The sequence below is a fragment of the Bos taurus genome, chromosome 20 (assembly GCF_002263795.3).
Source record: "Bos taurus isolate L1 Dominette 01449 registration number 42190680 breed Hereford chromosome 20, ARS-UCD2.0, whole genome shotgun sequence".
Classification (NCBI taxonomy): domain Eukaryota; kingdom Metazoa; phylum Chordata; class Mammalia; order Artiodactyla; family Bovidae; genus Bos; species Bos taurus.
Window position 1 is genome coordinate 23,188,837 of NC_037347.1, and position 17,767 is coordinate 23,206,603.

Genomic DNA, 17,767 nt, shown 5'->3' on the forward strand with positions numbered 1-17,767 from the left:
CATTGCCTTCTCCGGCGCAATTGTCTTCATTTTGCCCCAAATTAAACTTAACTTGCAACTCTCACATTTTACACTTTTTTAAAGTTGACAGTACTGTTTTCTTCTCATTTGATTGAAGAATCTGAGAAGATCTGCCCAAGTTCATAGGCATGGAAGGTAGTAGCACCAGTATTCAAACCCATGCAATTTGAAAACAGAAAATACACTTAACTGGTATATATTGCCCCTAAATAAATGTCCATTAGATCTAAATGAAATTTTTAAGTTTAGTTGCAGCACATGAGCTCAGTAATTGTGGCTCCCCAGCTCTAGAGCACAGGCTCAATAGTTGTGGCACACGGACTCAGTTGCTCTGCAGTACGTGGAATGATCCCAGATTAGGGATCAAACCTGTATCTCCTGCATTGGCAGGCGAATTCTTTACCACTGACCCACCAGCTGGTGCTGCTGCTGCTAAGTCGCTTCAGTCGTGTCTGACTCTGTGCAACTCCATGGACAGCAGCCCACCAGGCTTCCCCATCCCTGGGATTCTCCAGGAAAGAACACTGAAGTGGGTTGCCATTTCCTTCTCCAATGCATGAAAGTGGAAAGTGAAAGTGAAGTCGCTCAGTTGTGTCCAACTCTTTGAGACCCCATGGACGGCAGCCTATCAGGCTCCTTGATCCATGGGATTTTCCAGGCAAGAGTACTGGAGTGGGTTGCCATTAAGCCCCAAATATTTTTTTTAATTTTAATTTTTTAATTGAATAATACTTTATTTACAATGTTGTGTTAGATTCAAGAGTATAGCAAAGTGATTCAGTTACATATACTATTTTTTTCAGATTATTTTCCCTTATTGTTGGTGTTCAGTCACTAACTTGTGTCCAACTCTTTGAAACCCCATGGTCAGAAGCACACCAGGCTTCCCTGTCCTCCACTATCTCCCTGAGTTTGCTCAAACTCATGTCTGTTGAGTCAGTAATGCCATCCAACCATCTCATCCTCTGTCGCCCGCTCTTCTCTTGCCCTCAATCTTTCCCAGCATGAAAGTCTTTTCCAATGAGTTGGCTCTTCAAATCATGTGGTCAAAGTATCGGAGCTTCAGCTTCAGCCCTTCCAATGAATATTCAGGACTGATTTCCTTTTGAATTGACTGGTTTGATCTCCTTGCAGTCCAAGGGACTCTGAAGAGTCTTCTCCAGCACCACAGTTTGACAGCATCAGTTTGGCGCTCAGCCTTCTTTATAGTCCACCTCTTACATCCATACATGAGTACTGGAAAAAACATAGCTTTGACTAGACGGACCTTTGTTTGCAAAGTAATGTCTCTGCTTTTTAATATGTTGTCTAGGTTGGTCATAGCTTTTCTTCCAAGGAGCAAGTGTCTTTTAATTTCATGGCTGCAGTCACCATCTACAGTGATTTTGGACCCCAAGAAAATAAAATCTGTCACTGTTTCCACTTTTTCCCCATTTATTTGCCATGGAGTGATGAAACAGGGTGCCATGATTTTAGTGTTTTTTTTTTTTCATGATCTTAGTTTTTGAATGTTGAGTTTTAAGCCAGCTTTTTTCACTCTCCTCTTTCACTTTCATCAAGAGACTCTTTAGTTCCTCTTAACTTTCTGCCTTCAGGGTGGTATCATCTGCATATCTGAGGTTGTTGATATTGACTGTAGTTCCCTGTGCTATACAGTAGGTCCTTGGTTATCTGATTTATATATAGCAGTGTGCATATAAAACTCCTAATTTATCCCCCCTCATTTAACATTTTATAAGTTTGTTTTAAAATAAATACACCCATAAAAGGCTGAACTAGAATACAATCCAGTCACTCTCTGGAGGTTAGATATAGGATGACAGGAAGCAGCAAGAACCAAACACACAATGGAGCTTTGTCTCTTCTGCAGCACAACCCCTGAGCTGGCCTGAGACTCACTCCCTTAGCTAGACACAAAACAGGCCCACTTTCCTGTGTTTTAAAAATTATCTGATCAACTAGGAGATCATAATTTGCTTTGTGTTTTACTGTATCTGAATCCTCAATATAATGAAGAACGTTACAATTGTTAATTTATGGGTATAATTTGTTCAAGTCTATTAAATCATTATTGCCCTCCAATAGCCTGCCATTCTTTCACAAAAGGCGCTGGCCTTGGGTATGTTTCTTGATACACACACACACCATTTATATTTTAAGCTTCTCATCTTACTTTGAAAAAATATATATCAAAGTGAGCCTAAAGGTTCATTTTCCAGACCACTAGTGTGAAAGAGAAAGGCTGTAATGAAATTTGTTTTTATTTGGTATTTTTGTCACAGATTGGGAGGTACAAATTGCAAGAAAAACTAGTTTTTTAGCGTGTCACCAACTCTGAGGTTCTCTGATCGATCACACCCAAACATATTTATTAACTTAAAAATATATATCATGGCAAGGTTCTTTTATGTAAGACTTGGACCGAAGCCGCCACAATCTGCGGTAACCTCACATGGAATTATTGTCACTGAGCCCTTCACGTTCCCTGAGGAACTCCCACGCTTCCCCAGTCCCCAAGGACAGCCGGCGGTCCCTCGCGGCTCCGAGGTCCCTGGGGAAGGCACTGAACGCAGGCCAAAAGAGCCGCGGCAAGAAGTGAGGACGGACGGCGCGGGTAGCACCCGAGCTTTAGTTCACGACCCCGTTATTCCACGGAAAAATGGAACATTCCGCTCCTTCCGCCCGCAGAGGGGAGGTGGGGGAACCCTTCGATCTAGTCTGGGAGAGGCGACGCGGGCGCAGCCACCGGAATCCGGGACGCCAGGAACCGCGTTACGGGAATAGCAGCCACTCGGAGTACCGCCTCCTCGCCTTCGGGCTACAGCTGAGCCAATGCCGTAGCGCGCCGGGTATCACAGAGGCCAATCAGCTTACAGAGTCCAGGACCAAGTCCGGGGGCGGGGCGTTACGGGGCGCCGCGGGGCGGGGTCAGGGGGCGCCTTGCCCCGCAGCGGGAGGAGGGACGCGTGCCGCGTCTGCTGGAAGGTCTGGGGAGCTAGCCGGAGCTGGGGCAAGGAGCCGACAGGCCCGCGGAGCCGCGCGGGGAAGGCCCGGGCGCATCTGAGCTTGGGGCCGCGGCTGCTGGCCGACGGACTCGGCCGGGCCAGGCGCCGAGTGGGACGTGTTCTGTGGAGACGCGGAGGAGCGAGTCACCGCGGCCTGAGGTGAGGAGGGGCCTTGGCCGGGTTGAAGGGCCGTGTAGCCGGAGGGTGAGGGCTGCGTGGGGGCGGCCGGGTCGGGGGACTTGAGGGGGCCATACTTCTCCGGGAGAGGGGCGCCCCGACAGCGCGCGCCCCAAACTTCTTGTTACCCCAGCCTGGAAATCCCCACATTCCTTTCTCTCCCTGTTCCCACATCTCCGAATTTGATCTCCACAAGTTTATCACCTAGATTTCCCAACGCTAAAAAAAGCCTCACTTACACACAAACACACACACACACACACACACACACACCCCCTTCTTAAGCCTCTAGTTTCCAACGCCTTTCTTGACTCTACCCCTTTTGGCTACCAAGTCCCCGGTTTCCCTCGGTTCCTCTTCTGTCTCCCTTAAATTCCATTAGCCCCGCACTTGACCCTTCATTTTCATCTCGGAGATTAATTTCCTTTTCATCATTGTAACGCCTCAACATTGCTGAAAGTTACACCGTGTACTCAAATTCCTCACTAATGCCTCTTTTCATCTTTTGATTGCTTACAGAGCCAGGCCCTAATGAACCCCACATATCACTGTATCCTAAAGGCGCCGGATTTAAAAAAAATTCTATCACCCCTCCCCCAAGTTTAAAGATCATTCCAAGCAGCAGAGTTCTGTTTTTCAGTATTTTTTCGAACTGAAAAAGAACAAAATCTCAGCTTAAAGATAAGACCTGCCACTTTTGTTCTTTTCTTCTTCCCATTTCGGTTTAATTTGTGTAGTATTGGGCATTTCAGCGATTATACTGCTTTGAAATAATTGTTAGGATGCCAGGATGAAATTCTAAAAGATTGGAGTGTTTGGTTTAGTCAGTACTGTAAACAAACCCTTTAGACTGTGCGACTGCCAGCTTCAAGTTGGAACAACTCTTAATTTGAAATTACTGACTCAGATCATCATATGAGCTATTCACCATTATCATAATTTCTTAAATTCATGTTAATTCCTATTTGAAGTATTTTTGAACTGTAAACTGGAATACTACAATTATAGAACCAACTTGCTATTAGGTTAAATTGTGCTTTCCAAATATTTCTCTTTGGGGACAATTTTGAATACTTGTTTTTAATCACAAGTGGAAGAAAAAATTACTGGATGGAGAAAGTGTCATAAAAGATGAATTTTGTGGTAGAATTTTTCCTTCATCCCAATTCTGTGTTATTGACTCTACATGTTTAATTTTCTCATAGGTAATTTAGAATATACATGGCTAATTTAATACATTTTCTTATGTACTGAAAAATGTGTTCAGTTATTTATGAATTACCATGTTTTCAATTTATTTAAAATTTTTCCAAGGGAATTTACATTTCAGTTAAATGTTAGGGTGGATGTCGATTGTCTTATACCCGTGAAATTGATGTTACAGTACACACACTTTATAAAGAAGGAAACTAAAGCTCAGTGTCCCTTTGAAACCTAGATCTGTAATTCCAAATCCTGCACTCGCAATCAGTCATTTTGTCATACTAACATGTTTCTCATGGAGGGTCCACTGCTACAATTTGGTTTGGGAAGAACTCCCCAAAATTCCTCTGCAGGGAGGGTTTTTTTCCTCCCAGAAGCTATTTGAGAGCAGCTTATTTTAATGGGAGTCAGAATTCCCTGGCGCTAATACATTTGCAGTTTGGCTCTTAGAGAAGCATGGAATGTTCTCCCAGTCTTCTCCATTTCTTTGATTGCAAAGACATTTTGATCAGAGTTGAAGTTTCTACTGAGCTTTATTATTTTGCATAACAAGTACTAAGCACTTAGTTACTGTAGGAACTCAGAAAGGTGCATGAATTGTCCTTAGGACCTTCAAAGAGTTTACAGCAATTGGGTAGACATTTTGTGAAAAACAACAAGGATGCAAGGTAGTTTTAATTAAATGCACAGTGATACAGAAGATGCTATAAATATCCAGATTAGGAAGTAATCTTTTATGGGTTGAAATGATCAAAGGATTTACCAGAGGTCATCAACCTTGAAACCTGGGTAGGTGGTGGTTTAGTTGCTAAGTCCGACTCTTTCGACCCCGTGAACTGTAGTTTGCCAGGCTCTTGTCCAAGGGATTTTCCAGACAAGAATACTGGAGTGGGTGAAACCTAGGTAAGATTTAGATAAAGGGAAAAATGAAAGGAGCCCATTCCAAAGAGGGGTCAATGTGGAAAGGGTCAAAAATAATCAAGGTATAGTAATCATAGTAGTACAATGTGTGTGTAATCCTTATTTTGTGTCAGTCACTGTTTTGAACACTTTGCTTATATTAATTCATTTAATCTTCATAACCTTATAAAGTAGATCTTATTATTTCCCTTTAATAAAGAAAGAAGCCAAGGCATAGAGAGTTTAATTAACTCACCCGGTGCCACAGGGCTATTAAGTGGTGGTTGTTATTGTTCATTCGCTAAGTCGGTTCCGACTCTTTGCAGACTCGTGAACTGCAGCAAGCCAGGCTTCCCTGTCCTTCACTATCTTCTAGAGTTTGCTCAAACTCATATCCATTGAGTCAATGATGCCATCCAACCATCTCATCCCCTGTCACTTCTTTCTCCTCTTGCCTTCAATCTTTCCTAGCAGCAGGGTCTTTTCCAGTGAGTCAGCTCTTCACATCAGGTGGCCTAAGTATTGGAGCTTCTGCTTCAGCATCAGTCCTTCCAGTGAATATTAAGGGTTAATTTCCTTTAGGATGGACTGGTTTAATCTCCTTACTGTCCAAGAGACTCTCAAGAGTCTTCTCCAACACCACAGTTTGAAAGGATCAATTCTTCAGTGCTCAGCCTTCTTTATGGTCCAACTCTCACATCCATATATGACTTCTGGAAAAACCATGGCTTTGACTAGATGGACCTTTGTTAACAAAGTGAAGTCTTTGCTTTTTAATACACTGCTGAGGTTTGTCATGGCTTTTCTTCCAAGGAGCCAGTGTCGTTTAATTTCATGTCTTCAGTCACTGTCTGTAGTGATTTTGGAGCCCAAGAAAATAAAATCTGTCACCGTTTCCACTTTTTCCCCATCTATTTGCCATGAAGTGATGGGACTGGATGCCATGGTCTTAGTTTTTGAATGTTGAGTTTTAAGCCAGCTTTTTCACTCTCACCTTCATCAGGAGGCTCTTTAGTTCCTCTTCGCTTTCTGCCATTGAAGTGGTATCTTCTGAGGTATATCCAGAATTTATACCTAGACATCCTGACTTCAGAATCTGAGCTCCTAAAACTGGTAAGTATACTGCCTCTTCATATAGTATACTTGAGTGACAGCTGGAATAATATGGCCATTCCAGGAGGTCTTTTAAAACCCACTCTTAATTGTCCACCGTGTGCTTCAGAGGGCTTCCCTCTTGGTTCAGTGGTGAAGAATCCACTTGCCAATGCAGGAGATGTGAGTTCAATCCCTGGGTCTTGAAGATCTGCTGGAGAAGGAAATGGCAACCCACTCCAGTCTGCTTATCTGGAATATCCCATGGACAGAGGAACCTGGCAGGCTGCAGTCCATGAGGTTGCAAAAGAATCATACATGACTTAGCAGCTAAACAGCAACAGTCTGTGCTTTAAAGTATGTTAGATTCTCAGGATGTAAAAAATATAAACAAAAATTACAATGCAAATGCTGTGGATCCTGTTAGGGAACTGTATACAAGTGCTTTGGGAGTAAAGATGTTTATGGGAGTGGGGAGGAATTCCACAGAAGAGATAATGTTTCTTCTGAGTTATAAACAATACAAAGCAGAGTTTGGGGAAAGACATTTCTGGAGTCAAGGAATAGCATTTGTGGAAGCACACTCTGAAAAACATAGAGCTTGAGGGCAAAATCTGAGTAGAGGGTTTTGGTTTTTCTTAAGATGGACGTGAGTTTGGGTGAATTCCGGGAGATGGTGATGGACAGGGAGGCCTGGAGTGCTGCGATTCATGGGGTCGCAAAGAGTCGGACACGACTGAGCAACTGAACTGAACTGAAGAATAGATTTAAATATTAAAAAAGAGAAATTGGACAAGCACACTGGAACCAAATTTTCAAGTTCTTAAATAGCTAAAATATTGGGCATTATTATTCACCCTTTAAAAATCTATGAGGAAAAGAGTGACAAGTTTGAAATATGTTTAGAGATATTTCACCCATCAGTAATAATATTCAGAATGAGTTGGAGGGAAGAAAGAGACCAGAAGGAAGAAGGCAGTTTGTAAGAACTGAGGTGATCAGTGCCTGAATTAGTTGGTCATGGTAGAGGGTAGAAAAGAAAAAACAAGTGGGAAAGATTATGAAAGAAGATTGAATAAGATTTGTAACTGAGAATAGCTAGAATGTAATGGATAGGCAAGAGACAATGAGGGACCCCACTGTAGAAAATTCAAGAAGGATGTGTTTTTAGATGAGGATTCCCTGATAGCTCAGTTGGTAAAGAATCCACTTGCAATATTGGAGACCCCGGTTTGATTCCTGAGTCGGGAAGATACCTTGGAGAAGGGATAGGCTACCCACTCCAGTATTCTTGGGCTTCCCTTGTGGCTCAGCTGGTAAAGAATCCGCCTGTGATGCGGGAGACCTGGGTTCGATCCCTGGGTTGGAAGGATCCCCTGGAGAAGGGAAAGGCTACCCACTCCAGTATTCTGGCCTGGAGAATTCCATGGACTGTATAGTCCATGGGGTTGCAAAGAGTCGGACAGGACTGAGTGACTTTCAGAAAGCATTATAATTTTTCTTTTTTAAGTGGGTGCATTTATATATTTATGTGTGTGTTGAGTATGTATTTTTAGACATATTAAGCTTATTTGAGTTAACAGGCAGAATATCCAAGATGATGATATATAACTGAACTTAGAAGGAAGATCTCAGAATATTTGAAATTATTTTGTGTGAAGATAGCAGGTGAAGTCATACATTTTCAAAGAAGTTGGTATTTTAAAAGAAGAATAGATGTCAAATACTTTTGGGTACATTCATAGCCAGAAAATAAGACCTAGCAGAGAATGCTGTGAATGAGACAGTAAAGTGAATAAAGGAAAGAATTCAACCACTGATATGGTTACATAGAAACTGAGAGATATGAAAATGCAGGAAGCGGAGATAATGTGAAATGCTTCAGAATGTTTGTGATATTGTTAAAATGGCTATAGTTTATTTTTTATTGAATTTATCATATCTTAGTGCAATTTCATAAGAAATATTAGCCAGTTGACATGAGTAAGAGAGCTCCATCCCTTGAAATGTGGTATATTATGGATTATTGTTTTAAAGCTGAATGTATGTATATCCATAGAAGGAGCTTCATTCCTTTCAGCACAATGAATCTATTGCCCTGTGAAAATTTGACAGTTCTGCTTGTAAATTCTCATTTGCTTTTGACCCAAATTAACTAGTTTCACCATTTGCTCTAAGATAGATTGGTTTTATCATTACTTCTGAATAATGCATTTCATATTGGTCTTCTTAGCAGTCCGTTTTTGTTTGGATGCTCTGTGGCATGTGTTCCCCTATAGTAATAACTTGTAAAAGGCTTTCTCCAACTCTAAGGTCAAAAATATACTCTGTATTTTCTTCAGTAGTCCTACAATTTTGGTTTTGCATTTAGATCCTTAATCAATCTGGGATATATGCTCTTTATTTTTTCACTTGTGGAACCAGTTGTCTCAATGCTATTTATTGAATATTCCTCTATTTCCCCAGTGATATCAGTAGTTTTTTCCCATAAAATATTAAATTCTTATATACACAGAGACAGACACATACACACTTGTGTCTGTTTCTGGACTTTTTGTTTCTATGCCAATGCCATGTTTTACTTACTATAACTTTATAGTATGTCTTAATAGATGTAACATCAAGTTTCTGTTTCTTCTTTTTGAAAATTGGCTTCTGGCTGTTCTCTAATATTTTATGTAAAATTTTAAGTTGGTTTGTAAAGTAAACCACATTGCAAGTTAAAATTGTATTAATATGTTTGTGAAGAACTGATGTGTCTATATGTGTGTATATATAATTTTTCTTTCCATGGTGTTTAGGTCTTACTAATGAACAATTTTTAGTAAAGTTTTGTAGTTTTCTCCATAAACTTCTTGCATTGCTCTGATTTTACTGTTTTGTCTAGATATATTTTATTATTTTAAATGCTCTTGTTAATAGGATTTTTGTTTTCTATTACATTTTCTAACTGGATATTGCCGGTGTATGGGAGAGGTATTTTTTTCATCATCTTTTTGTTCAACTGTTCTGTTATGCTCTCAGTGGTCCTAGTAGTTTGTTAATTGATTCCCTTTGTTTTCATATCATCTACAAGTTTTTCTTTTTCCATTTTTATATCTTATCAGTTTATAATTTTTTAAGGCTGCTATAACAATGTTGAATAAATGATGACTCAAAGCATCTTGTTTGAAGCCTGACCTTAATAGGAATGCTTCTTTTTATCTTTAAATATGATGTTTACTATAGGTTTCTGATAAGGTACTGTGGCAGAAACAGCAAGAGCAACACTGCTAACAGCTGTTACTGTTTATTGAGTATGAGGCAAATGGATTCTAAACAGTCCGTGTGTGCTGACTTATTTACTCCTGACATTTCAGTAGGTGGTATTATCCTCATTTTTATAGGTAGGGAAAATGAAATTTAGAGCTAATAAATAACTTGCTTAAGATGTTTTACAAAAAATAGAGGATCTAGAATTTTAATACAGGCAGTCTGATTATAGAGTCCATCCTCTTACCTATTTCATCAAGATAAATATCCATCTCTTTCAGTTTTAGGTTTCAATACTTTGTTGTTATTTAAAAATTTTAAGTGAATAGTTGTTGAATAGTATGAGTTGCTTTTCAGGCATCTAGTGCAATGATTGTGTTGTTTTCTTTTTAATCTTTTAATAAATCTAGGGGATAGCATTGGTGTATTTTCTTGTGCTGAAAGATACTTGTGTTGTTTAGGCAGAATACTTCTTCAGTTCAGTCACTCAGTCATGTCCAACTCTTTGTGACCCCATGGACTGCAGCATGCCAAGTTTCCCTGTCCATCACCAGCTCCCAGAGCTTGCACAAACTTATGTCCATGGAGTTGGTGATGCCATCCAACCATCTCATCATCTGTCGTCTCCTTCTCCTCCTCCCTTCAATCTTTCCCAGCATCAGGGTCTTTTCCAGTGAGTTAGTTCTTCATATCAGATGGCCAGAGTATTTGAGCTTTGGCTTTAGCATCAGTCCTTCCAATAAATATTCAGGATTGATTTCCTTTAGGATGGACTGGTTTGATCTCCTTGCTGTCCGAGGAACTCATAGAGTCTTCTCCAACACCACAGTTCAAAAGCATCAATCCTTTGCTGCTCAGTTTTCTTTATTGTCTGACTCTTACATCCATACATGACTATTGGAAAAACCATGACTAGAGAGACCTTTGTCAGTAAGCTAATGTTTCTGCTTTTTAGTATGCTGTTTAGATTTGTCATAGCTTTTCTTCCAAGGAGCAAGCATCCTTGAATTTCACAGCTGAGGTCACCATCAACAGTGATTTTGGAGCCCAACAAAATAAAATCTGTCACTGTTTCCATTGTTTCCACATCTGTTGGCCATTAAGTGAAGGGACCAGATATGATCTTTTTTTTGAATGTTGGGTTTTAAACCAGCTTTTCACTCTTCTCTTTCACTTTCCTCAAGAGGCTCTTAAGTTCCTCTTTGCTTTCTGCCATAAAGGTGGTGTCATCTGCTTATCTGAGGTTACTGATATTTCTTCCAGCAATCTTGATTCCAGCCGGTGCTTCATTTGTGTGGCATTTTGCATGATGTAATCCGCATATAAGTTAAATGACCAGGGTGAAAGTATACAGGCTTGACGTACTCCTTTCTCAATTTGGAACCAATTTGTTGTTCTATGTCCGGTTCTAACTATTGCCTCTTGGCTTGACCCACATACAGATTGTTCAGGAGGCAGATAAGGTGGTCTGGTATTCCCATCTCTTGAAGAATTTTTCACAATTTGTTGTGATCCACACAGACAAAGGCTTTAGTGTAGTCAATGAAGCAAAAATAGCTGTTTTCCTGGAATTCTCTTACTTTTTATATGATCCAGCGGATGTTAGCAATTTGATCTCTGGTTCCTCTGCCTTTTCTAAATCCAGCTTTAACATCTGGAAGTTCTCAGTTCACGTACTGGTGAAGCCTGGCTTGGAGAATTTTGAGCATTACTTTGCTAGCATGTGAGATGAGTGCAATTGAGTGGTAGTTTGAACATTCTTTGGCATTGCCTTTTTTGGGACTGGAATGAAAACTGAGCTTTTCCCGGCCTGTGGCCACTGCTGATTTTTCCAGATTTGCTGGCATATTGAGTACGGCACTTTCACAGCATCATTTTTTAGGACTTGAAATAGCTCAACTGGAATTGCATCACTTCCACTAGCTTTATTCATAGTGATGCGTTGTAAGGCCCACTTGACTTTGCATTCCAGGATGTCTGGCTCTAGGTGAGGTGAGTGATCACACCATCGTGGTTTCTAGGTCATTAAGATTTTTTTTGTATAGTTCTGTGTATTCTCGCCATCTCTTCTTAATATCTTCTGCTTCTGTTAGGTCCATACCATTTCTGTCCTTTATTATGCCCATCTTTGCATGAAATGTTCCCTTGGTATCTCTAATTCTTTTGAAGGGGATCTCTGGTCTTTCCCATTCTGTTGTTTTCCTCTATTTCTTTGCATTGATCACTAAGGAAGTCTTTCTTATCTCTCCTTGCTTTGGAACTCTGCATTCAAATGGGTATACCTTTCCTTTTCTCCTTTGCCTTTCACTTCTCTTCTTTACTCATCTTTTTGTAAGGCCTCCTCAGGCAACCATTTTGCCTTTTTGCATTTATTCTTCTTGGGGATGGTTTTGATCAACACTTCCTATACAAATGTCATGAACCTCCGTCCATAGTTCTTCAGGTGCTCTATCAGACCTAATCCCTTGAATCTATTTGTCACTTTCACTGTATAATAGTAAGGGATATGATATAAGTCATATGTGAATGGTGTAGTGGTTTTCCCTACTTTCTTCAATTTAAGTCTGAATTTGGCAATAAGGGGTTCATGATCTGAGCTACAGTCAGCTCCTGGCCTTGTCTTTGCTGACTGTATAGAGCTTCTCCATCTTTGGCTGCAAAGAATATAATCAGTCTGATTTCGGTATTGACCACCTGGTGATGTCCATATGTAGAGTTGTTTCTTGTGTTGTTGGAAGAGAGTGTTTGCTATGACCTGTGTCTTCTCTTGACAGAACTCTGTTAGTGTTTGCCCTGCTTCATTTTGTACTCCAAGGCCAAATTTGCCTGTTATTCCAGGTTTTTCTTGATTTTCTACTTTTGCATTCCAGTCCACTATGGTGAAAAAGACATCTTTTTTTGGTGTTAGTTCTAAGAAGGTCTTTTAGGTCTTCATGGAAGGCAATGGCACCCCACTCCAGTACTCTTGCCTGGAAAATCCCATGGACGGAGGAGCCTGGTAGGCTGCAGTCCATGGGGTCACGAAGAGTCGGACACGACTGAGCGACTTCACTTCCACTTTTCACTTTCCTGCATTGGAGAAGGAAATGGCAACCCACTCCAGTGTTCTTGCCTGGAGAATCCCAGGGATGGCAGAGCCTGGCAGGCTGCCATCTATGGGGTCGCACAGAGTCGGACACGACTGAAGTGACTTAGCAGCAGCAGCAGCAGCAGCAGAACTGTTTAACTTGTTTCTTCGGCATTAGTGGTTGAGGCATAGACTTGGATTACTGTGATGTTGAATGGTTTGCCTTGGAAATGAACCGAGATCATTCTGTCATTTTTGAGATTGCATCCAACTGCTGCATTTCAGACTCTTTTGTTGACTCTGAGGGCTACTCCATTTCTTCTAAGGGATTCTTGCCCACAGTAGTAGATACAATGGCCATCTGAATTAAATTCACCCATTTCAGACCATTTTTGTTCACTGATTCCTAAAATGTCGATGTTCACTCTTGCCATCTCCTGTTTGACCACTATCAGTGTACTTTGATTCATGAACCGAAGATTCCAGGTTCCTATGTAATATTGTTCTTCACAGCATCGGACTTTCCTTCCATCACCAGTCGCATTCACAGTTGGGCATTGTTTTTGCTTTGGCTCCGTCTCTTCATTCTTTCTGGAGTTATTTTTCCTCTCTTCTGCAGTAGCATATTGGGCATCTATTGACCTGGGGCATTCATCTTTCAGTGTCCTATCTTTTTGCCTTTTCATACTGTTCATGGGGTTCTCAAGGCAAGAATGCTTAAGTGGTTTGCCATTCCCTTCTCCAGTGGACCACATTTTGTCAGAACTATCCATCGTGACCCATCTGTCTTGGGTGGCCCCACACGGCATGGCTCATAGTTTCATTGTTAGACAAGGCTGTGGTCCAAGTGATCAGTTTGGTTAGTTTTCTGTAATTGTTAGCATACAAAGAATAGTCATAATCGAGAGACTCAACACTTGGTGGTGAAAAGCAATGATCTTGCAAGATGGGAAACAAGTGAGCCTGTGATTGAACTAGCTTACCACCTTAAGAGGGCTTCTCTGGTGGTGCAGTGGTAAATAATCCGCTTGCCAATGCAGGAGATGCAAGACATGCAGGTTTGAGATCCCCTGGAGAAGTAAATGGCATCCCACTCCAGTATTCTTTCCTGAAAAATTCCATGGACTGGGGAGCTTGTACATTCCAAAATAGCACAAAGTCAAGAGAAGAGAAATGTATGTTTACTCTTAAGAGTTTACTTTACATGAGGTGATAACAGTATCATATGCTGGAAGATTGTGATACGTTTAAGATGTATGAAAATGAAAATGTTAATCGCTCAGTCTGTCTCTGTGATCCCGTGGAACAATGTATATTATAAACCATGAAGCAACCTCTAAAATAACAAAACAAAAATTATAGATTATAAGTCAACCAAAGGTGACAAGTGAAAAACACACAGAAAAGCTCAGTTAACAAAAATAAGGACGGGACTTCCTTGGCAGTCCAGTGGTTAAGACTCTGTGCTTCCACTGCAGGAAGTACAGCTTCCATCCCTGGTCAGGGAATTAAGATCCTGCATACTGCACCCTGCAGCAAAAAAAAAAAAAAAAAAAGAGAGAGAACAAAACCCAGGAAACAAATACATGCTGCTTACAAAACCAAAGCAAAACAAGCACCAGCAACAAAGAAGATAGTACTCTAAATATGAAGAGATAAACAGTCTAAACATAAAGGATGGGGAAAGAGACATCTATCAATAGTGCCCAAAAAGCCAAAATATTTACTCTGTGGCGCTGTAGGTAAAAAGCTGAGATATGTCAAGAACTATCAGCTGCCACCGGAAGTTTTGAATAGGTGAAGAAGAAATCTATCTAGAGTCTCAGAAGGACTTTTGATCTCCAGAATTTTAAGAGAATAAGTTTTTTTTTAAGTTTGTGGTACTTTGTTACAACTGCCCTAGGAAACCAATACTTTCTTTGTGTCCGCAAAATAGAGTGTAAGCAAATGAGGCAGGATCTTGTATGTTTTGCTCCATTCTATATTCCTAGTATCTGGAATCATACTCAGCATCAGTTCAGTTCAGTCGCTCAGTTGTGTCCAACTCTTTGCGACCCCATGAATCACAGCATGCCAAGCCTCCCTGTCCATCATTTATTTGTTGAATGAATAAACTGAGTTCATTTTTGAAGCAGGTACATAACATATACTGCTGTAATAATATACATATGCTTTAATTCGGGGCTTCCCTGGTGGCTCAGTGGTACAAGAATCCTCCTGCTAATGCAGGAGACATGGTTTTGATCCCTGGGTCAGGAAGATCCCCTGGAGAAGGGAATGGCAACCCATTCCAGTATTCTTGCCTGGGAAATCCCATGGACAGAGGAGCCTGATGGGGTGGCAGAGTTGGACACGGCTTAATGACTAAACATCTTCTGCTTCATTGACTATGCTAAAGCCTTTGACCGTGTGGATCACAACAAACTGGAAAACTCTTCAAGAGATGGGAATACTGGACCACCTTACCTGCCTCTTGAGAAATCTGTTTGCAGGTTAAGAAGCAACAGTTAGAACCAGACATGGAACAACGAACAGTTTCCAAATTGTGATGGGAGTACATCCAGGCTGTATATTGTCACCCTGCTTATTTAACTTATATGCAGAGTACTTCATGCAAAATTCTGGACTGGATGAAGCACCAGCTGGAATCAAGATTGCCAGGAGAAATATCAATAACCTCAGATATGCAGATGACACCACCCCTTATGGCAGAAAGCAAAGAAGAACTAAAGAGCCTCTTTATGAAAGTGAAAGAAGAGAGTGAAAAAGTTGGCTTAAAGAAAGCTCAGCATCAAAAAATGAAGATCATGGCATCCAGTGCCATCACTTCATGGCAAATAGATGTGAAAACAATGGAAACAGTTATTTTCTTGAGCTCCAAAATCACTACATATGGTGGCCTCAGCCATGAAATTAAGACGCTTACTCCTAGGAAGAAAAGCTATGACAAACCTAGACAGCATATTAGAAAGTAGAGACATTACTTTACCGACAAAGGTCTAGTCATGGTTTTTCCAGTAGTCATGTATGGATGTGAGAGTTGGACCATAAAGAAAGCTGAGTGCCGAAGGATTGATGGCTTTTAAACTGTGGTGTTGGAGGACTCTTCAGTGTCCTTTGGACAGCAAGGAGATCCAACCAGTCAATCCTAAAGGAAATCAATCCTAAATATTCATTGAAAGGACTGATGCTGAAGCTGAAGCTCCAATAATTTGGCCGCCTGGTGTGAAGAACTGACTCACTGGAAAAGACCCTCATGCTGGGAAAGATTGAAGGAAGGAGGAGAAGGGGATGACAGATGATGAGATGGTTGGATGGCATCACCAACTCGATGGACATGAGTTTGAGTAAGCTCTGAGAGTTGGTGATGGACAGGGAAACCTGGCTTGCTGCAGTCCATGGGGTCAGAAAGAGTCAGATGTGACTGAGCGACAACTAAACTGAACCATTCTGTCAGTTTTAAAACAGGATAATCCCTCAAATCAAAAAAGCAAGAGAATTCGAGAAAAACATCTACTTGTGCTTTATTGATTAAGCTGAAGCCTTTAACTCTGTGGATCACAACAAACTGTGGAAAATTCTTCAAGAGATGGGAATACGAGACCACTTACCTTCCTCCTGAGAAATCTGTATGTAGGTCAAGAAGCAGTAGTTAGAACCGGACACAGAACAATGAACTGGGACTTCTTGTTTCAGAGTTTTGTTATGAGACTATAGTGCGTAAATAGAAAGATTGCCCTTTTTCAGAATAGAACCTCTGTACAGTGTGAACAAGGTACTTGCTAGGGTAGTGGGTCAGGATGACATGACCACATAGTACTCTGCATGCAAACTCAGTTGCTGTGGTGTCTGACTCTTTGTGACCCTGTGTATTATAGCCCAGAGGCTTCTCTGTCCATGGGATTATCCAGGCAAGAATACTGGAGTGGGTTGCCATTTCCTCCTCCAGAGCATCTTCCCAGCCCAGGGATTGAACCCACGTCTCCCGCATTGGCAGGCAGATTCTTTACCACTGAGCCACCTGGGAATCCCCTTGTAGTACTCTACCAACATGCTCATATATATGTATTTTTTGTTCTGTTGCTTTGATGAACAGTTCAATGACATGGTAGATTTTTCTATTCTAGGACTATTCAAAGTTGGGAAGTGAAGGAGTAAAACAGGTAGAAAAAAGGGATCCTGCAACTAGTTCTTTTTTATAGCTTTACCTGAGACAGTCTAAAGAATTCACTATGAAATTGCTTTGTTATAGATTGACTATTACCTGGTTAGGGATTATAAAAGTGCAGTTAGTATTAATATTTCATGAAATAATACTGTTTCATGTGTAGTACTGTGAAGTTCTCATCAAGAAGTTAGTAATTTTATCTGGGAGAGATAAAACTTCCCAGTTTTAAAAAACACATTAAGTGGTTTTTAATTTAAATTTTATTTACTTTCTAGTACTGAAGCCACAGGGTACTAAGTTGGAAAGGTACAAAGACTGTACTGTATAGAGGTTCTCTCCCAGTCTAGTGTCTCAAACAGCCCGTGGCAGCTAGTATTTGAATTTTTATCCTTCCTGAGATATGTTATGCACATATTTAAATTAATATGTGTTTTGTCTTTTTTGCTGTGTCTTTGCCCATGAATAATAAATACACTGTTTATACTTTAGCAGTGTATTTTAGATACATTTCTATCTGTACACTTCTATATCTGTACATTTTTTATGACTACAGTATACTATATTTGTATATGTCAGAGTGTACTAGTCCCTTATTCACAAACATTTAGGTTGCTCCTGCCTTTTCCTATTAAATTGAATGCTATAGTGAATAACTTTGTATATGTGTTGTTTTGCTTATATCCATAGGATACTGTAGTACAAGTAGAATAATTAGATTCAAACATGTGTACTTTAATTTTGATTGATAGAGCGACACTGGCCATACACCTTGTGTAGGTAGGGTTTTTGTTTTTAACTGAGGTCTAATGTACAAACAATGAAATTCATAATTTTAGGTGTAGAATGAGGGGAAGGCTATGCTAGTTTACACTGTAACTATCA

The 17,767-nt window shown here is 40.5% G+C and overlaps 1 protein-coding gene and 1 non-coding gene across 4 annotated transcripts in view; both read left to right on the forward strand.

Annotated features, from left to right (window-relative positions):
• The first annotated feature begins 2,951 nt into the window (after window positions 1-2,951).
• IL6ST (interleukin 6 cytokine family signal transducer) overlaps window positions 2,952-17,767 on the forward strand; it is a 61,781-nt gene continuing 46,965 nt past the window's right edge. For 2 of the 3 annotated variants that reach the window (XM_002696322.7, XM_059878870.1), the window contains exon 1: window positions 2,952-3,185. Coding sequence is in view for 1 of the 3 variants with exons in the window: in XM_010816769.4 (XP_010815071.2) it covers window positions 6,267-6,419 (153 nt within the window). In the remaining 2 variants the exon portion in view is untranslated. Of the gene's footprint in view, window positions 3,186-3,279; window positions 6,420-17,767 lie in introns of those variants that run through there. The other variant, XM_010816769.4, reaches the window with a different exon arrangement.
• Window positions 10,008-10,086, forward strand: MIR2359 (microRNA mir-2359). The gene has a single exon (NR_030951.1). It is a non-coding gene; the product is annotated as a microRNA mir-2359 (primary transcript).